The following is a 21,798-nucleotide window of genomic DNA, read 5'->3' as shown; positions in this document are numbered from 1 at the left end:
TAATAAACGTTAGCTGTTTCTCTAAACCAGTGTCTCTCAAATTTTTTTAGCTCTGCCACACTATTAAACTGCGCTAGCAGTTTATAGCACAGAGAGCCACGCTGAATGGCCGGCGCTGCTCCCGATGCTCGTAGGAACTCTATGAGCATCGGGAGCAGCGCGGGCCATTCAGCGCGGCTCTCTGCACTACACACTGCTATCGCAGTTTCGTAGAAGAGGGTGGTAAATTATAATTGAAATAATAAAACTGCAAACCCACAAAAAATTAAATTTGAGAGTTATTTATTTAAAGTTCTTTAAGCTATGTATGGGTAATTATAACAGTAGTGACACTTACCCCCTTTTTTACATTACCGTGATAGCAGTTTTTAGAGCAGGCTGGCACGCTGAATGCTCCACGCTGCTCCGGATGTTCATGGGAACTCCACGAGTGTCGGGAGCAGCACGGAGCATTCAGCGTGCTGGCCTGCGCTAAAAACCGCTATCGTGGTTTTGGAAAAGGGGGGAGGGTAAAGTAGATAGAATAGAATTGCTAATCAATGAAATGAATGTGCTTGTTTTTTAATACAAATTAACTCAAAACACAGCTCAATAGTCGACAAGAAAACATGCATTTCATCCTCCACCATCTGGAATTGGTTGGGTTTTTTTCGATTTCTGTCAAAGCTGAAAATACAGGTTCGCAAAGATAAGAAGATCCAAACGGTAACAAAGCTTTGTTGCTCTACCCCTCCCCCCCCCTTTTACAAAACCATGCAATAGTGGTTTTTAGCGCAGGCCGGCACGCTGAATGCTCTGCGCTGCTCCCGACGCTCATAGGAACTCTATGAATGACAGGAGCACTATCGCGGGGGAAGTTAAGATAACTACTACATAAAAACGAAAATTACTTGCCATTAGTTTTCAAGGACCAATCACATCAAAGAATGATGCTTGTCTGGGCGGTTGTATCCGTACGCACACAGACATCGACAGACTCTTGCGCACGTAATATACATGTACATGCCGTGAGTGTAAACGTATGAAGGGAATTTTAAAATATAAAGTAAGATTCGGGAATCTCTTCGAGGCACACCGTTCGAGAGACACCGCACTAAACCAAGCACACGATCTGCTTGAAACTGTTAGCACCCTTCAAAGCGTTGTCATGGAGGATTAAGGCGTTGTGCGACAGCTCTGGACATTTCTCCTGTACTGTACGACGCAGGATGTTAACGGTTTGTATTTGTACTTTTTTGTCCATGTTGTACACCGTATGCCATAATGCAATGATGTTTTCAAAAGTCATGTTTTTTCCTTCTCCCCTTCCATAGACCGCTGCTCTCATCTCTCATCTGGTGGCAACATTAAGAAGTACACGTCACACACTTTCAAACGTAAATATTAGATTTCCAGTGTTGGCATTTTCAAAAGAAAAAAATAGTTGCCACGATTTATGAATCAACCGTCGTATATCAAAGACTGTGACCTTATTGCTAGTACAGATGGGCAGCTGGAAAATGCTTATTTGATGTTGTTTCTAGAGCTGAATTTTGATTAAAAATTTTAATTGTGATTAATCACACAAATCAAGGGACGTATTTATCTATTTATTTCTCACTGCAATTCCTTGTGACTCTGGGCGCAAAATAAGTACCTGTTTATAATATGTACGTAAACTGCTTTGACTGTAGCCACAGAAAGGCAGTAGATCAAATCCCATCCCTCTTCCCTTCCATAAAGGACTGATAATCTCCCTCCCTCTTGGCCACAGATTCTACTGGTGGCATTTCCAATTCTGATTGCAGGTCTACAGTTCACTCCCCTCTCTCTCTAACCATGGTTTGGCTACTTCAGAGCTTTCCCTCCGTCTCACTCTGCCTTCTCTGACATCACTTCCTGTTTTTGCATTGGCAAGAATTGATTATTATGTATTTATTTTTAAAACAGTTTACAAAAGGTTACATACATAAAATATTAAAAATCTGAACAAAACAGGCAGATTCAATCTTTACATTAGGTGATTTGCCCAAAGAAATGCATCTACGAATAGTTGTATTTTTTTAACATTTTCCTAAACGACTTCTTATCTCTACACTTTCAAATTTGGCCAACAAGGCGATTCCAGAACCTAACTCCTGCACATGTAAAAGTCATGGCATTCGTTTCCGCATATTTAGGATTAGCTTTCGTCTTCAGTAAATGCCGAACTCTCAGAACGTAATGATCTTTTTTCTGATAGCTAAAGCCCCGGGATGGGGGGGGGGGGTGTCTTTTTTGCATAGCCAAGCGATATTAGTGCATCAATCGCTTGGCTACTTTGTCTGCGGTTTTAGCTAATTCGCATGGATGGATCGGAAAATGGACGATCGAGGGGAAAAACACACGGTGAGCTGTTTTGTGCATCGGGTCGGTAAGGCTGTGAAAACAGGTTTAGCGATAATCGCTGACTTTAGTGCATCTAGCCCTAAGTCTGTAAAAGAAGTCATTTGACATGATTTGGGAATGATGCACTCTGGCACTTTTGGCCAACCTTTAAATTTAGTTCCTCATTACAGACTTCTGGATAAAGCCCGAGTGCATTGTTTTCAGCTTGTAATAAATAGGCTAAACGAATCGAGAGGGGATCCCTGCAGACTGCCCATGAAGGCTCGTGGCACTGGATCCCAGCTTGATGGTGGCTGAGGTAGAAGCCCAAAAGGAAACTGCCATGTTCAAGTTCCCCAAAATGACTTCTCAAAAATATATTTTTTTAAACTCCGCCCCAAAAATCATGTGATTGGAGTGCACAAACTGGCAAGTTACTGCAAAATGTTTTATTGCGTTTTGCAGTAAGCCTTTTTCATTGGCTAAATACGCGTTAGGACTTAATGTCGTTTTGAGCCCTCAGGAGAAGCAGAGCTGAGAGCCTTGAGTAAAACTGACAGTTCATCACTGCTCATAGTCAAAGCGATTTCTCAGCTACCCTTCAAAGCACTTTGACCAGGCAGGTAGCCAATTTTAATCAAACCCTCTGCGTTTAGCGTCAGTCTCTGGAATTCCTCATACCACAGACTTCCAATGCCATCTCCCTCAAAACTACTGGCATTATTCCACTGAAAGACTGAAAAGAAAACAGTCAGAAGACTGGAATTTTCTATATTCTTTAGGCCAGTGGTTCCCAACCCTGTCCTGGAGGAACACCAGGCCAATTGGGTTTTCAGGCTAGCCCTAATGAATATGCATGAAGCAAATTTGCATGCCTATCACTTCCATCATATGCAAATCTCTCTCATGCATATTCATTAGGGCTAGCCTGAAAACCCGATTGGCCTGGTGTTCCTCCAGGACAGGGTTGGGAATCACTGCTTTAGGCGATTCCATGATAACACGTTAATTTCGGAATCCTCAGCCAAATGAAGTTATTGGGTATTGAGAAGGCAAAACTCTTCCTCCGTCTGTTTAATTGATGGCTGTGAGTAAGCCCCGAAAAGATTACTGTGCTGTACACTACTAGAGGAAAAGACCTGAGTAATCCCCAAAGTGTACATTTTAAAGAGAAGCTAGCCTAGGCCCGGCAGCCTATCAGCCTGGTTCTCATGTAAGCTGGCAGTCTGAAGATACAGGTGACAAAAAATAGTGAGACAGACTTACTTCTTCCCTGTAAGAGAGAGAAAGAAACAAAGACACCTTTATAAGTATCACTTTACAAAACAGATTCAACAGCATTTATATAAATAATTTTATATGCTCTTTATTCGATTTAACTAAATATAGGCTGACCCAGCAGCACCACAAGAAGATACTTCTCCCTAGAGCAGAGCCAGCATTAGGGGAGGGCAAACAGGGCAGGTGCCCTGGCCCCCACAGCTTCAGGGGGTACCGTGGTCAGGGAATCTGTTCCCCTTGTTGGCGCGTCTCCCTCCTCCCTCCCCCTTCGCGGTCGTCTTTCCAAATCACAGTTTTCTTTTTTTCTGCGGAGCCCCGACGCAGCAGCCGTTGTTCTAAGTTGCAGGTGGCTGGCCGGGCCCGAAGCTTCCCCTCTGACGCGATTTGCCCAGGCAGAAACAGCAAGTTAAGGGGCCAAAGTTAAGGGGCTTGCGTGGCAAGGGGTGGGGGATTGGCGCTCACCCTTGCTATGCCACTGATATGCTATCAATATGTGTGACTGAGACACATGGGACCTGTTTACTAAGCCACACTAAGGTTTACAACCACCATGAGTTAACAGGCAAAGTTAAGGTGTGTTGGGCACAAAATCTCAAGGACAAAGAACAGGACTGCAGATAGGTGGACAAGATGCAGGCAAAATGTATTATAAACAAATTGTTGCTTACAAATAAACCACTTATAGCAATATGGGACCCGACACGGTCCATGTTTCGATCAACACTGTCTTCCTCGGGGGTCCCATATAAAGGTGGTAACAAATAAATGCAACACATACATTTCCCCCTCCCTATTTGCAGTGATGAGGGGCAGGAGCAATCTTCCTACACTCCTGCCCCATGCAGAGCTGTGCTAGGAGTTCCCGTGGTCTCACAAGACTACAACTGGGAGTTCCTGTTGTAGTCTCATGAGACCACGGAAACTCAGCAGCATGGGGTGGGTAAGAGCCATCCAAAAGTTATTTGTGATTTTTTCCCTTGTCGTAGACCGGCTCTGCCCCTAGCCCTGCAAATAGGGAGGGAGAAGTGTATACACAAACAGAATGTGCTGCTGAAGAGAGCTAAGGCTCCATCTTGTCCACCTGTCTACAGTTCTTTCCTTTGTCCTTGGTTTATTCTTTTGTTGACACAGATCTGTTGGATCTTCTTTTTTGTCTAGGCACATTCTATAAGAAGTGCCCAAAAGGTAGGCGCCTACTTAGGCACCGTTCAGCGCGATTCAAGTATAATTGGGAGCTGTTTAGTGAATCACGCCGAGCGGCCCCCATTTTGGAGGCGCCCATTAAATAGGCCGGCTCTAGGCACAACTAAAAGTTAGGCGCCAAGTTGACCATTTAAGCATGCTTAAGAGCAGAGATTCTGCAAGAAGGCGTCTAACGCGTAGCCACGCCCACCCCTAACATGCAGAGTGCCTATTTTTTGAAGGCCGCCTAAATTTTTAGAGGCGCCTTGTTACAGAATTGCGCTTTTTTGATAGGCGCCTATGTTTCAATCAGTGCTGATTAAAAAGCTCAATTCAATTTAGATAGGCGCCTATCTAGTTGAAATAGGTGCCTAATTGTAGGCGCTGGTTACAGAATTTGGGCCAACATCTCTGCATTTAACGTTGAGGACTTTCCTAGCATTCTAAGGAAGGTGACCATTTAATCTATGGTGAAGTAAGGGGGGGCGGGGGTGACAGACTGCCCCAGGCACTGTCTTGGTGGAGAAGTAGGCATCTCTCTGCCCCCCATGCCATGCTTGTGCCCTCCCTTCCCCCCTGTGTGGCATGGTGGTTACAGCTACAGCCTCAGCACCCTGACATTGTGGGTTCAAACCCACACTGCTCCTTGTGTCCCTGGGCAAGTCACTTAATCCCCCCCCCCCCTTTGCCCCAGGTACATTAGATAGAGTGTGAACAGACAAGGGGAAAATGCTTGAGTATCTGAATAAATTCATGTAAACCATTCTGAGCTCCCCTGGGAGAAAATTAAATAAATTATGCAGTTATATTTTAGAAATGCCCAAGTTCTCTTTTGTGGAAAAACCATCTGGATCTACCCAGATGTGACACGACCGACACAAAATACTAGAAGAATCTTTTTGGAAATGAGACAGCAAGTTCTGTCATTGGGAGCAAACTTTTTGCTGGCCTACCCCTATAAATGTCACATAAAATATTTGGGTATGACTTATATTTATTATCAGCCGGAGCATCTAATTTAAAGAGGTTGTCCGCCTGAAGTTCAACTTATTTTGACCTTATATATTTGGGTTTGGCGCAGTGGTTGGAGCTACAGCCTCAGCACCCTGGGGTTGTGGGTTCAAACCCCGTGCTGCTCCTTGTGACCCTGGGCAAGTCACTTAATTTTCCATAGCCCCAGGTACGCGAGATAGATTGTGAGCCCGCCGGGACAGATAGGGAAAAATACTTGAGTACCTGATTGTAAAACCGCTTAGATAATCTTGATAGGCGGTATATAAAAACCTAAGAAACTTGAAACTTATTATCTAGAATGCTCCCCTTCTATTTTGGGGTCTAAGGAAGAACTTTAGATTGTTTTCTAATTGTTTACTTCCATTATAATGGATTATGTATTTAGTTCTTTATTGCTTGAACAAGAGCATACTTTTGTGATTATTTGAAAAGGATAATTTTTAAAAAAAAATCCAGAAACTGGACCCAAAAAGGCTTGTGTTTTGGCGGTTCATAGATGAAAGCACGCGGGACAATCGTGAGCGGACATATGAGCTGAGACAAATGCACACAGGATGTCAGCGCGCCAGATTAAAAGTTAAATTTAAAGCACTCCAAGGGGGGTTTAGGGGAGAAAAGCCCCCCCCCATTTACTTGGAAGTGCTGGCGCTGCTGTTTGGGGGTTCAGGGGGTAACCCCCCCATTACATAGTGACCTTTCAATAGGAAAGTGTAATTTTTCCCTGTTTTAGGGAAAAATTACAGTTTCCTCTGTAAGTGGGAGGGGGGTTCCCCTACCCCCAATGGCAGCACCAACACTTCTAAGTAACGCCCCCTAGGAGCATTTTAAATGTAACTTTTAATCTGGTGCGCTGACGTCCTGCGTGCATTTGGCTCTGCTCGTTTGTCCACGCGTGATTGTCTAGCGCGCTTTAGTCCCGTCACCGTTTTGGCATTCTATGCCTTCCTCAGGAGTCCAATCTTCAAAAAAATCAAGTAAAACATATCACAATTGACCTTTATTGCGGAGAGCTAATGTTCCCCACTTCATTTTTTTGGAAGCAGTTCAAGCCAGAGGAAGGCATCGACTGCCAAAATGGTGACCCGTCAAATGCGTGCAGGACAAATGCACCCCGACATTTGCGTGAACGGACAAATGTGCACGCTGAGCGGGAGGTGCCCTGACAGGATGTTGGGGTTAGGTTTACATCATGATTATGGGAAGCCTTTTAGCGGATATCAGGAAGGCCCTGATTTGCTCAGATTCCTCAGGCCCCTTCTTTAATAAAGCTTTAACAATATTCATTTCATTCTTTGCCTTTTTTTTCTTCTTGATTTTGCGAGTCGGTTGTTTGTATTTCATATTTGTGCCCTGTGGCATCATGGAATGTGGTCGACGTCTGTCCCTTTAGTGTCTTTTTTTTTTTTTTTTTTTTAACTTCTCATGTCTACCCTTTGTTGCTGGATTTCTCTTATATTGTCCATCTGACCTATTGCTTCTTTTGTTAATATTCTCATTTTTAAACCAGTTATATTATTATTTATATACCAGTTATAGCCATTCAGGTACTCAAGCATATTTCCCTATCTGTCCCGTTGGGCTCACACTCTATCTAATATACGTGGGACAATGGGGGGATTAAGTGACTTGCCCAAAGTCACAACGCAGGGTTTGAACCCACAACCTCAGGGCTGAAGCTGTAGCTTGAACTAGAAGCACAAAACTGACTTTGAATGGGCAGCACTGTGCAGTCAGCGCTGAGATATATGACTGGGCAGACTGAATAAGCAGGTTGGTTCTTCTTTGTCTGCTCTCATCTACCGTGTCACACTGTGCCGGGGATACAAAGGCACCGAGTTAAACTGCAGGTCAAACGAATGTCCAGGGAATCTGAGGCCATGCTGCTATGTTCACAAAACTAGCACGCTTAGAGGCATTAAGGAAAACAGATACTCACTCTCCACCCATTGTGACGTGAGTGTTTTAGAACCTGTAAAAAGACAAAAAAAGGATTTAAAAAAAAAAATGATTTCTTTAACATTTCCAGTCTTTTTATAGTTTTAGGAAAAGTCAATAGAGTGTATTGAAGAGCCCTTCTGACACTGCCATTGGTGCATCGGAAAATCCTCTTGGCTGATAGCGGGTTCTGAACTCTGCATAAAACAATTTCTGACTGGATTTTCAGAGCAGAGGGATCTGGCGCTTTCTGCTATTCCTTTAATGAAGACTCAACAGTGATTGTGTGAGTCACATTAATGCTACAAGCTTGAAGGGTAGATTTTAACTGAATACATCTGTTAGCACTCAAGAAATAATTATTGGTAGTAAAATACTGTAGTTGCAAAGCCAGAGGGATAACTTTTCTATATAAGATATCTCTACAACATCGGTATAAATACCTAACACATTCAACCCCCCCCCCCCCCCAACAGAATTGACTCAGCCTGTCATTTTTTTTCAGGCTGAATAAAAGAACCTTCTATTGTAACCAGACAATGACAAATATTTCATTTGTCAGTGAAGTGCTCTGCATTATAAAAACAATTGAAAAAGAACACAATTACTGTATTTTAAAAAAAAGGAACACAATATATTCCCTCAGCTCTGGCCCTATATAGTCCAAGTGATGTTTACAATCAGCCCACCCATTCTTGTTAAATTTAGCAGAACAATCACAATTGTGCGGATGCTACGAAGATAAGAACATAAGAGTTGCCATACTGGGACAGACTGATGGTCCATCGAGCACAATATCCTGTTTCCAAACAGTAAAACAGATTTCATGGTGTTCATCCTAGGAATAAGCAGTGGATTTCCCCCAAGTCCATCTTAATAATGGCTTATGGACTTTCTTTTAGGACATTAGCCAACTCTTTTTTTAAACCCTGCTAAACTAATTGCTTTCAACACATTCTCCGGCAATGAATTCCAGAGTTTAATTACATGTTGAGTGATGAAATATTTTCTCCGGTTTGTTTTAAATCTATTACTTAGTAGCCTCTTTGCATGCTCCCTGATCCTAGTATTTTTGGAAAGAGTAAACAAGTGATTCACATCTATCCATTCTACTCAACACAGTATTTTATAGACATTGTATGGTAGCACTATAGAAATAATAGTAGTAGTATCATTTCCCCCCTGAGCCAGCTCTTCTCCTGGCTGAAGAGCCCTAGCTGTTTTACTCTTTCTTCATAGGGAAGTCATCCTATCCCTTTTATCATTTTCATCTATGAGAATGGCAAAGTGGTGAGACCAAATCTGGATGTGAGGATTTCTTTATACAAACTGTTTAAGCACTTTCTCATCCATCATAAATGCACAGGAGGTGAGTCTCTTTTAATTGTTTACCCTCCAGAAGAGAAGGCTGCGAGGGGATATGATAGAGACTTTTAAAATACTAAAAGGTTTCGACAAAATGGAGCAAGAATCTTCGTTATTCACATTGTCAACAGTGACTCAAACAAGAGGTCATGGACTAAAACTTAGGGGAGGCAGACTCAGGACTAATATCCGGAAGTTCTGCTTCACACAGCGAGTGGTGGACGCCTGGAATGCTCTCCCGGAGGAGGTTGTGACAGAGACCACCATTCTGGGATTCAAGGGCAAGTTGGATGTATATCTTCATGCAAATCACATTGAGGGACACGGGTGAACAAGGTGTCCATTAGAGAACACCTAGCTTGGCCTCCGCGTGTGCGGGTCGCCGGACTAGATGGACCTAGGGTCTGATCCGGTGAAGGCATTTCTTATGTTCTTATGTTAATTGAAAGGAAGCTCTGGAATGAGGGTGGATAGGATGAAGGTGAAAAGGAACAGACTCAGGAGTAACCTTCATGGGAAAAGTAGTGAATTCACGGTCCAAAATCCAAAAAGGTGGTGGAGATGAACACTGTATTTGAATTTAAGAAAGCTTGGGACAAGTACATAGGATCTCTATATAGGACCTCGACCACAGACTACAAAACCTTCAAAAAAGAAATAAAAACCCTTCTATTCAAAAAACACATAAAACCGAACTAACTCAATCAGAAATGTCCCAAGCATCACCTGCAACTATTCCATATGTACTTCTAATACCATGACAATTCAAAAGTAATCCTTAGCAACTCAAAGAAATGTACAAACTACTCCCTAAATACTTCTAATGTTCTGACAACCATTTGTAATCCGCCTTGAACCGCAAGGTAATGGCGGAATAGAAATCCCTAATGTAATGTAATGTATATGAGAGGAAAGGACAGTCAGAATTCATTAACAGATTACTCATCCCTTACACACCATCAAGAACACTACGATCGCAAAACCAACATCTCTTAGTAATAATACCTTCACCACAGCAAATAATTTATGACACCACACATTTCTCAATATTGTCAGTCACAGCCCCGCAATTATGGAACTCTATGCCTTCAAAGCACCTTATCTTCTTTTCTCCGACACAGACATAAAATTCCCTTCCCCACTGTATTAACCTTAATTGTCTTCCTTTCCTATTCAGAATTGTAGTTCTCCCCCTCAACCCCATGTAATCAATTCTATTTGACACTGTCTGGCGTTCGTCCTGTAAGTCCTACTCTTCGTCTTCCCTTTTTTATATTTTTAACACTGTAAACCGCCTAGAAATCTCTTATAGGCGGTATAAAAATGCCATCTACTGTCACTTGAGACGTGACAGTAGATGGCATGGATGGGCAGACTTGGATAGACTTTATGGTCTCTATCTGCCTTCATTTTTCTGTTTCTATCCCATGAGTCTCTCTCTTCTCACTGTACCCATTGCTTTTCACTTTCTGATCAACCACAAGGACTGCCCCATGCACAGCGGCAGTGGTGCCCCCCCCTGACCCTCTTCACCCCCACCCCATCCCCATCCGCTCCTTCTCCGCTCGCTCCTGCCTCTTCCCTTCCCCTGTAACTCTAACGTTCCCGGCACGAACAGCAACCCAGGAAGTGATGTCAGAGGAAGAGCCGACACTGGCACAAGCAGCAGCTTGGGGTTGCTGCTTGCGCCGGGAACATTAAAGAGGTATGGGGGAAGGGAAGGGGTGCGTGGTAGGGGGGGCATAAAGGAGAATGAGTGCTGGCGCCCCCACCAAGATGACGTCTGGGGCAGACTGCTCTCCCACCCCCCACGCATGGCCTGTTCTACCCTTCACACTCTTCATGTGTGCTAGTGACAACCACTTTCCCACCTCCCCCTACAGATTATCCGTGAGCTGCTTCCATTTAGGCTTTGATGTCCTGCTGGTGACATTATCTCCAAGATTAACCCCTTCCTCTGCAGGGAGCAGTGATTTCATGTCAAACAAAGACTGGGACCGTCCACGTTTTCAACCACAACAACTGCACACCTCACTGGTTCGGGTTCAATTACAGGATGGCAAAAAGGATAATTACACACAATATTTGTGAATGTCCAGCTTCATTTCAAATGCACCCTCCTACCAAACCTTCAGGAAATCAATTAAAACCTATCTCTTTGATAAATTTCTCCGACTCCTTTCCTGTCTTGTATCTTTGAAATGCTTCCGGATAAATCTTGACTACTCTTGGCATGCTAATGTAAACTGAAAGTCTTTTTTTTGTAACATCGCTGTCTGTAAAGCGCTCTGAACTGCTTGTGGTATTGCGGTATACAAAAATAAAGTTATTATTATTAATTGCCTCCTTATGAAATGTAGCTTCTTTGCTTACTGCTGTATTCCTTTCTATCATTATTCAAAAATAAAGACTAAACAACAGTACGTTTCTTTTTTACTTATCCTTTTAATGCAGTATCTCTAGCGTGCCCCGACGGGACCCGTTTCGCCCAAAGGGGCTTTATCAAGGGTTCGTGAAGGAGCTCTTTCTCAGCATCCTTTCTCATTTGGGGCTAGAGTTGATCTGCCTCAAGCCCACCAAGCAGCTGAATGTACTTTTCTGTGGCTGACGGGAATCCCAAGCCCAGCTGTAGAAATCAGTCATTCGCCTTGATCCCTTAAAGCATGGTTACAGCGGCTGATAGAGAAGCTACTGACACTGGCATCGTGTGCTTGCTCAGTTTCGGTGCAGAAAACAATGTGCAGGGGTTTCAGCGGTAGCACTCATCCACTGTCAGCCCCCAAATTCCTCCATTGTGGCCCTCAAACAGTTGGCTGAAATGGGTTCCTTTCAATCTTGCCCACTTGATATAGTAACTGCCAACAATCTCTTAAATTAGATTGCGAGCCCGCTGGGACAGAGAGGGATAACCTCTTTGATTGAAAGATGTATCCCTCATTTCTGTTGTATCAGTATTGTAAACTACTTAATACTTATGTAAAGTCACTTCCATTTCCAAATACAGCTCTCTTACTGACCTTCAAATGCACTCACTCAGCTGCCCTTCACTATCTCTCTTCACTTATCTCCCCCTATGATCCCCCCACCCCGTGAGATTGGCTCAGCTGTGCCCTTCCTCTGCCTCCCTTCCCTTCTGCCTTGCTGTGTCATATGCTTGCAACAAGCTGCCCAAATCCCTACGGAAGGCTCCATCTCTGGCAGGGTTCAAGGCCTAGTTAAAAGTTCACCGCTGAGAGTGCTAATTCCTCTCACCTTGGGTTCTGCATCCCCAACCCTATAAGTCATGTCTGTCTGTCCAAGTTAGATTGTAAGCTCTTCCAAGCAGGGACCGTCTATAAATGTCAAAATGTACAACGCTACTTACGCCTTTCAGCGCTATATAAGGGATAAGTCGTAGTAGTAGTATGTACCAGCGGTATATCGAATGTAATAAATAAAATGTGTTACTTGGGTGTCTATTGTTGACAATCCAAAATAAAGTGAGCTATTAAAGTGTTTAGAATCAATATTAGTATTAATTTTTAATGTTTAATATCCAGTCTGAGCAAACAGGTCAAGGAAGTTAACAAAATGAGTAGTTTGTGTGAGCTCTTTCCATCAGCAGTCACTTACAATTTTCTGGTGTCCAGCGACACTAACCCAAACCCAGTAGACAGATCCTGGAGAGTTTTCGAGCATGTATCCGAAGCCCAGGTTTCAAAATTGTGCCACAAATTAAGATCTTGCAAATGTGTCCTGGACCCGTTTCCTTCTTACCTATACAAGACAATTCCCACGCAGGCTATTTCATCTCTCACCAGACTTACAAACTCTGTCCTTACTATCAGGCCTACTTTCTGTAGAAATGGGACACAATGCCCTGACCCCATTACTGAAAAAAGCCGATCTAGACCCATCTTCACCATCTAGCTATCGTCCTATAGCGAATATTCCTCTCCTATCATATTTACTCAGCTCTCATCTTATTTAGAGAGATTCTCCATTCTTTTACCTTGCCAGTATGACTTCAGACCCAATTTCAGCACCAAATCCCTACTGACCTCATTAATTTCAAAGGTTCAACAACTACACTCTTGTAATAAGTTTACTATCCTATTAAAATTCGATCTGCGGCCTTTGATGTTGTCCACCACGATATTCTAATTTACCAACTCTCTGAGATAGGCATTGATTCCACAGTCTTAGACTAGTTCTCCAAATTCTTACGATCTCGCTCATACACTGTTAATATGAATGGCACCATGACTTCTCTTGGAAGCCGTTATGCGGAGTCCCGCAGGGATCACCTCTGTCTCCTAATCTTTTCAACATCTATATGTCTACTTTGAAACTTTTCCAACTATCTCCCTTTGAAACATTATACACATATGCAGATGACATCCTTGTCCTTCTTGAGATAGATTTGAATCTTACTAACCTCACTAAGAATATAACAGCATGCATAACAAAACTCCAATGCGCTTCCAGAGGGAGTAATAGGGCAGAGTACAGTACAGGGGTTTAAGAAAGGATTGGACAATTTCCTGCTGGAAAAGGGGATAGAGGGGTATAAATAGAGGATTACTGCACAGGTCCTGGACCTGTTGGGCCGCCGCGTGAGCGGACTGCTGGGCATGATGGACCTCAGGTCTGACCCAGCAGAGGCATTGCTTATGTTCTTATGTTCTTATGTTCAATCCTGGGTCCTCACTGTACAAATGAAGCTGAATGAGTCCAAAAGAAAATTGCTTTGGCTTGGCCCAAAATTAGATCAGCTACTCACACTCATTTCATTACCATCTGGTCTCACACTGCAGATTGAATTCTCAAGCAAAGTTTTGGGCGTCATAATTGACTCTACACTTTCATTTAACGACCATCTCAACTCTCTGGTAAAAAAAAAAATAGTTTTTTTAGTCTCCACATGTTGAAAAAGTGAGATCCTGCTTCCACCAACAACATTTTGCTGTCCTTGTACAATCAATCATTCTTTCCAGGCTAGACTACGACAACTCCATCTATCTAAGTCTAACCAAGAAAAGTCTTCAAAGACTTCAGCAAATCCAGAATACTGCGGCTAGGTTGATCTTCGCAAAAAGTAAATTTGATCATGTTTCCCTGCTTCAGTCAAAACTTCACTGGCTTCCAGTAATTTCTAGGGTTCACTTTAAGCATGCCTACCTAACATTCAAGATCTTGCATGGCATCCTTCCTCCTCTAATTCCAATATCTTGGAATTCTACGAGACCTGACACTAACAGATCCATCCAAAAACTTAAACCATCTTTCCCCTCGCTAAAAGGCGTTATCTATGCTGGAAAATTAGGGAAATCTCTTTTCTTCAAAATCACTGAGCTTCAGAATAACCTTCCTGCCCTACTGCGGAATCTGAGCTTCTTCCAATTATTCCGAAAGCATCTGAAAACTTGGCTATTCTCAAAAATGTAAATCTCGCTACCCTCTTTATAATCACTAACTCTTATTATGTTTTTCCTTCCCTATATTGAAGTTCCTGTAAACCGTGCCGAGCTCCATCTCTATGGAGAGGATGCGGTATATAAACTTAAAGTTTAGTTTAGCTTGGTGGCCCTCAAAGCTTTCTTGTATTTTTACACTGCAGCCCTTTCCACTGCCGTAGGGGATCAGGACTGGCTACAAATTTCTACAGCTGGCAGAACTTGGGGGATTCTCATCAGTTCTTTTTTTTTTTTTTTTTGGGGGGGGAGGCAGGAGAGAAAATGAAAGGGGAGGCAGAGGATTAGGGCCTAGGGCCTAGTCATAGCCACTGTATCCCTCTCCCCCACCCTGCAACCACCAAAAAAGGGGTGTTCAAGCTATACTACTGGAATAAAATATCAATAAATGAAAAACAAAAACAGAAGATAAGGTATATTTGACTAGCTTTGGAAGGCCAAAACCTCCAGGTCAGGACAGTATGAGCAAAAGATGACAATATCAGAATATATAAGTGAAACATAGCAATACAATACAGAGAGGGGGGGAGAGAAGGAGACCAAAGGAAGAGATGAATGAGTGATTAGAGAAGGTAACAAAGCAGCATGTTCCTTCTTGGTTGTTAAGAATGCTATCATTTTAATTTCAAAGGTCTTAGTTCCTGTATTGTTTTAAAAGTTCCTCTTAATATTCTGTCTATAATATCATTGTCATTGATGCTGTGTGCTATCGCACTCAGATGTTAACTTTGGTTTGCTTTGTGGATTTGATTTTATATCTGCGTGAATTATTTCTTGTTTTTAACATCTGGCCTGTCTTTCCAACATTGCAACTTCTTCACATTTTCTGCATTGAATGATGCTACATTTAAGGAAAAGCATACGTAGGATTTCCTTATGCTGAGTGATTTTCTCATGTGGGGAACCATGGGGACCTGTGATATGTGCTTGCACAAGCTGAAGTCAGGTATATTGCTGGGACTTTCTCTTCTTCATGAACTTCTCTTGGGAGCCTACTTTTCCACGAATAAACATTTTGCTTCAGATTGGGTGGATCTGGGTTTCCTATCAAATTATAAACCTCAAAATTCTACTGCTTTGTCATCTTCTGATCACCCATCCATCTCTTTTTGTGTTCTCCTTCACCCCCTTCACCCTTATCATTCCCTATGAGAGGGTCAGTGGAATGCTTTTATGGTTCATTTATTCATTCAATGTACTCGGATTTATTAACCTCCTTTCTGAAGAGATTCACCCACTGATGTCTTCATCTTTGGCTGTCTTTAGGAAGGAAGCTTTGGCCTCCCAAGCTAGTCAAATATGTACTAAGACGGTCCAATTTTTAAAAGTATCGTTTTCTTTTCCAGTTTTGTTTTATTTTTTTTATATAAACCACTAAGCTGATCAGAACGGATACATACATTACACATGGAAACAGTTCACCATACCCATAGAAGATGATGCCACACAGCTCCATGGGAGAAGCCCTTACTTAATCTACCACATAGACCTGCTCAAAGTTACCTTCTGAGGCTGTGGTGATTTGCTGCCATGTATAAATTATGGTATCTGTTCTGATCAGCTTAAAGGGATCCTACATCTTCTGTTCCTCAAATATAGCATACGAAGGGGTTTCGTCAGTCGTAAGGCGGAAGTCATTATGCCATTGTATAGATCCATGGTGAGGCCCCACCTGGAATACTGTGTGCAATTCTGGAGGCCGCATTATCACAAGGATGTGCTGAGACTGGAGTCGGTGCAAAGAATGGCCACCCGGATGGTCTCGGGACTCAAGGATCTACCATACGAAAAACGGCTTGACAAATTACAGCTATACTCGCTCGAGGAGCGCAGAGAGAGGGGGGACATGATCGAGACGTCGCATCGAGGCGGAGGAAGATATCTTCTTTTTCAAGGGTCCCACGACAACAAGAGGGCATCCGTTGAAAATCAGGGGCGGGAAACTACGAGGTGACACCAGGAAATTCTTTTTCACTGAAAGAGTGGTTGATCGCTGGAATAGTCTTCCACTACAGGTGATTGAGGCCAGCAGCGTGCCTGATTTTAAGGCCAAATGGGATCGGCACATGGGATCTATTCACAGGGGAGGGACATTAAGGTGGGCAGACTAGATGGGCCGTGGGCCCTTATCTGCCGTCTATTTCTAGGTTTCTATGTTTATGTTTCTATTGGCATGTGGGATCTCTTCATGGAGGTAGTTAGGGGGGTGGGCCTTTAGGGTGGGCAGACTAGATGGGCCGTGGGCCCTTATCTGCCGTCTATTTCTAGGTTTCTATGTTTATGTTTCTATTGGCATGTGGGATCTCTTCATGGAGGTAGTTAGGGGGGTGGGCCTTTAGGGTGGGCAGACTAGATGGGCCGTGGGCCCTTATCTGCCGTCTATTTCTATGTTTCTATGTTTATGTTTCTATTGGCATGTGGGATCTCTTCATGGAGGTAGTTAGGGGGGTGGGCCTTTAGGGTGGGCAGACTGGATGGGCCGTGGGCCCTTATCTGCCGTCTGTTTCTATGTTTCTATGTTTCTATATTAGAGAATGACACGAGGACAAATTTGTCCCCGCAAGAACTCAATTTCCCCATCCCATCCCCGCGAGTTTTGTCGTTGTCCCTGCCTCCTTCCTGTAACCTCTACCTTAACCACACAAGCCCTGAACACTTATGATTTTAAAGTGTTTGAGACTTGTGCAGATGAGGACAGAGCTTGCAGGAATAGAGCAGGAGTAGGGACAGGGAATAATTTGACCCCGTGTCATTCTCTAGCTTATATCATTCGATGCGTTTGATAGCCTCCATTAATTTCATAAGAACATAAGAATTGCCATACTTGGACAGACCAAAGGTCCATCAAGTCCAGTATCCTGTTTCCAACCGTGGCCAACCCAGGTCCCAAGTACCTAGAGGTAAATATTCAAAATGAGGTAACCAGGAAGAAGCGACTTCTGCCTAGTTGAATCATGAGTGAGATATCCCTGAATTTTCAGGGCTGCTGAAAATCCAATGGCACTGCCATGATACCCATCAAAAAGTGCCAGAGTGGTCCAGGAATGATTGAGGAGAAGCTGGAAGTTATGCAGATTTCAGCAACATTCAGTTCCAGAGTCCAAATAACTAACAGTCCAAACTTTGACCAGTTAGCTGTGTGGACACAACACTAGATATATTGGCCTTACCTGCTTAACTTCCAGGTTCAGCTGAACATCCAAGTCTATATTAGCCAACAGAGGTCAGCATTTACAGAAACACTGACCACAGTTGGCTGAATATTGACTGATTAGTATACATTGAACACTATCCTAGAAATTAACGAGCATTAGGTAGATTAGTGCGTGTTGAAATACGATAGCACACATTAAAAAAACTGCTATGAAAATGAATATATGAAATAAACAACCTAGCCTTCTTTTTTCTGCCTACACCCATTCCAATATTGTCTCCGGTTACACACAGATATAATAATGGCATTTTTTTTACTTTTTCCACATAGATGGGAAAGATCATTTTCAACTTCTGTTTGTGTGTAGCAGACTAATATGAATTTTCATAGATTCTGTTTGCTGGATTCTCCTCTGCATTAAGGACTGATGATGACCTGCCCATGTGGTGGTCTTTTACCCTGACCATAAAAAACACCTAAGGATTTTACCCCGGAGCCTTCCAGCAGCCATTCACCTATGTCTCTGCTGTCTATCTGACATCAGATTTCTATGCCTGACACTGAGATTCCTGGAGCCCTAGGAATCAGTCACACTATTTAACAGTATGTAGAGAGGACTAAGGCTCTACAGAGATGTACTTCCCGGGCACAAGTCTCCTGGAGGAAACACGATCCCCTCAGAATGTGCAAGGAGCAGCAAATGCCTAGAAGAAAACATGGCTAAATATGGCCAAGGGAGCTCCCAAGAAGTGTCAGCTGTTCTCCATCTCTCAATCCATCCATGGCAGTCACACAGCTCCTGGGAGGTCAGTGCATTGCAAGAGACACTTTGGTTTGCTAAACCCTTTCACTCACGCCCTCTGAACTCAAGTCTTTACTTAGAACGCTTCACCGGGATTCCTCCCTTTCTTCTTGGGTGCAAGATTCTCATGCCATTAGTCATGGGTTTCCTTTCTAGCCAACATCGAATGGTTTCTTTTGACTCATCTCACCGAAGACTTCTGTACTAATGATCTTCTTGCAAAAGGCAGAGAGCAGAAGAAAACTCCTTCCCCACATGCGAAACTCAGCAGTCCTACGAAAATATCCACAACAGGCAAAAAAAAAAAACCCCCAAACAAACCCAAATCCCTCCACTGACAGCCCAACAGGCTATTCCAGAAAGGGTCAACGTAAACTTATGCCATCATTGTAAGAAAAGTTATACATAAAAGAAAGAGAAATGCTAATCTTGCTAGATATTAAATATTGTAAATAAGCACAAAGATCACATTTATAGGCTGACAGATATGATACAACAGATATAATATGGCTAGATGCAACAGCTGTATTCATACAAAATTATAAAGACAGGTATAAAAGAAAGGAAAATAGTTGCACTGTAGTCACTGCTGCTAAAATCACCCCAGGCAAGTACAGTGATCCCCAGAGCTTCTGCTAAATCCTTCTCTCTAACCCTAACCCTCTGCTCCCAGCAGTGAGGAAGAGACATGCAGTGGCTCACCTAACCCCAAGGAAAGCCCAAGACTGCGCTGGTGGAAGGATGGGACGGACTGGCAAGCCACAGGCAGTTGTTTTGCTGAGGAGGTATAAATGGGTTTCTATGATGGCTCAGCAGAAACCTCCCCATCTCTTTAAGGGCATAGAGACCTCCTTGGACCAATAGTGAGTCACAGTCCTGAAATACAGACACCCCCTCACACTGCGATGAATCTGTTCCAAGATGCCTTCAAGGAGAGAAGAGTTGCACTGAATTGAGGTAACACTGAGGGGAGACAGTCCAAGGACCCTGCTTTCAAAATAGGATCCGCAGTAGAGAATGACATCTGGATACATTTGTCCCTGTCCCTGCAAGAACTCAATTTCCCTGTCCCATCCGAGTGAGTTTTGTCACTGTCTCTGTCCCTGCCCCATTCCTGTAAGTTCTGCCTTAACCGCACAAGCCTCGAACACTTATGATTTTAAAGTGTTTGAGGCTTGTGCAGATGAGGATGGAGCTTGCAGGGATGGGGCAGGGACAGGAAAAGAATTTGCCGGGATGGGACAGGAAAATGAGTTCCTGCGGTGTCATTCTCAAGTCTGCAGTTCTCTGCAAATCTCTAGCATACCCCATTTTGGAGATAATTTTATATCAAGGTCCCTATTAAAGTTCCACAAAGATACCCTAGTTTATAAAGCCACACCCAGAAACACATATAGACAAATACCACAACCAGAGAAGTACAGCTGCCCTTATTCGAGTTATAAAAAAACGTGGAGAGAAAGAGACCTCAGAAAATAGCAACTCTTGAATTCAGTCCAGAAAAGATATAGCAGGGTCTAATCACAGTCATCGGACTCAGAAAAAACTCCACGCATCTCCAAACATCCAAAATAACAAGTAGTTGCAGACTGAACATAAGAAGTGCCTCTGCTGAGTCAGACCAGAGGTCCATCGTGCCCAGCAGTCCGCTCGCGCGGCGGTCCAACAGGTCCAGGACCTGTGTAGTAGTCCTCTATCTATATCCCTCTATACCCTTCTCCTTCAGAAAACTGTCCAATCCCATCTTGAACCCTAATACCGTACTCTGTCCTATCACGCCCTCTGGAAGCTATTCCAGGTGTCCACCACCCGCTGGGTGAAGAAAAACTTCCTAGCATTGGTTTTGAATCTGTCCCCTCTCAACTTTTCTGAATGCTCTCGGATCACAAAAGGAATTCAACTGGAATTAAAGAATTAAACCCTAACCCTCTGCTCCCAGCAGTGAGGAAGAGACGTGCAGTGGCTCACCTAACCCCAAGAAAAGCCCAGGATTTTGCTGGTGTAAGGATGGGATGGACTGGCAAGCCTCAGGCAGTTGTTTGGTTGAGGAGGTCAAAATGGGTTTCTATGATGGCTCAGCAGAAACCTCCCCAGTTCAACTCACACCATTCCCCAAATTAGCTAATTTCTACAACAATGGACCATCCTATGAAAAGAACAGCACCAAATACACGCTAAAGTCCTCATAGGTCCAAAATGTTTATTCACTGGTTACGTATGACTTTTTTGTGGTTTAAACTTTCATTTTAAATGTAGTGAATGTAGTTTTAATTTAATAAATGTAGTTCCAGTAGTTGGAACCTACAGACAGTACCAGGTGGACTTGTACAGTCCCAGAATTGTCAGAGAGAATTAAATCATGAATTGATAATGCGTGTGACAATAAGGACTGTTCAGGTCTTTATCTGCCATCATTTACTAATGACACGGGGAAAACTTTTTCTCCGTCCCTGCACGTGCTCAATTTCCACGTCCCGTCTCCGTGAGTTTTGTCGCTGTCGCTGTCCCTGCCCCATTCCTGTCAGCTCTGCCCTAACCGCACAAGCCTCGAACACTTATGATTTGAAAGTGTTTGAGGCTTGTGCAGATGAGGACGGAGCTTGTAGGAATGGGGCAGGGACAGGAAAAGAACTTGCCAGAACGGGATGGGAAAATGAGTTCCCATGGGGACAGGGAAAAATTTGTCCCCATGTCATTCTCTACTGTGTTACTATGGGGCTCAGTTTCAAAAAAGAAATACGGCCAAAAAATGGCATAAAGGGGCAGATGGATGTTTTTATTGTCAAACCATTCCAATTTGCTATTTTCAAAACCTATGTTCTAGATCAGTGGTCTCAAACTCGCGGCCCGCCAGGTCCTATTTTGAGGCCCTGGGTATGTTTATCATAATCACAAAAGTAAAATAAAACAGTTTCTTCATCGTATGTCTCTTTAGCTATAAATGACAATATTATTATTAAGACTTAGCCAAAAGGAAAGATTTATAAACTATAAAGAGTTTTACCTCATGCAAAATTGTCATTTCTTTAATAAGACAACATAACCATAAACAAGACAAAACCAAGGGAAAGATAATAGGGAATTCAGCGGGTCAACAATGAATACTGAGGGTCTTTTACTAACGATTAGCGCACTTTATTGCTATGGGCCCTGCCGCAGATAACATGTGCTGATGTTTACTAAAAGCCCCCCAGTACTATTAATAATTAGTATTAAACATTGAGGGACCCCATTGCAAAGCTGTGGCAAAACAAAAAAAGACTTTA

At 43.1% G+C, this 21,798-nt stretch overlaps 1 protein-coding gene across 2 annotated transcripts in view; it reads right to left on the bottom strand.

The window, feature by feature from the left end:
• TNNI2 (troponin I2, fast skeletal type) overlaps positions 1 to 20,520 on the bottom strand; it is a 33,040-nt gene extending 12,520 nt beyond the window's left edge. The window contains exons 1-3 of one of the 2 annotated variants that reach the window (XM_033928875.1): positions 20,501 to 20,520; positions 7,760 to 7,792; positions 3,613 to 3,619 (exon numbers count right to left, since the gene is read on the bottom strand). In XM_033928875.1, the coding sequence (XP_033784766.1) occupies positions 3,613 to 3,619; positions 7,760 to 7,770 (18 nt within the window). In that variant the 5' untranslated portion in view covers positions 7,771 to 7,792; positions 20,501 to 20,520. Of the gene's footprint in view, positions 1 to 3,612; positions 3,620 to 7,759; positions 7,793 to 19,234; positions 19,328 to 20,500 lie in introns of those variants that run through there. The other variant, XM_033928874.1, reaches the window with a different exon arrangement.
• Positions 20,521 to 21,798: the final 1,278 nt, after the last annotated feature.

The sequence above is a fragment of the Geotrypetes seraphini genome, chromosome 19, assembly GCF_902459505.1.
Source record: "Geotrypetes seraphini chromosome 19, aGeoSer1.1, whole genome shotgun sequence".
Classification (NCBI taxonomy): Eukaryota; Metazoa; Chordata; class Amphibia; order Gymnophiona; family Dermophiidae; genus Geotrypetes; species Geotrypetes seraphini.
Note: the sequence above shows the minus strand (reverse complement) of the source record. Positions and strands in the feature narration are given on the sequence as shown.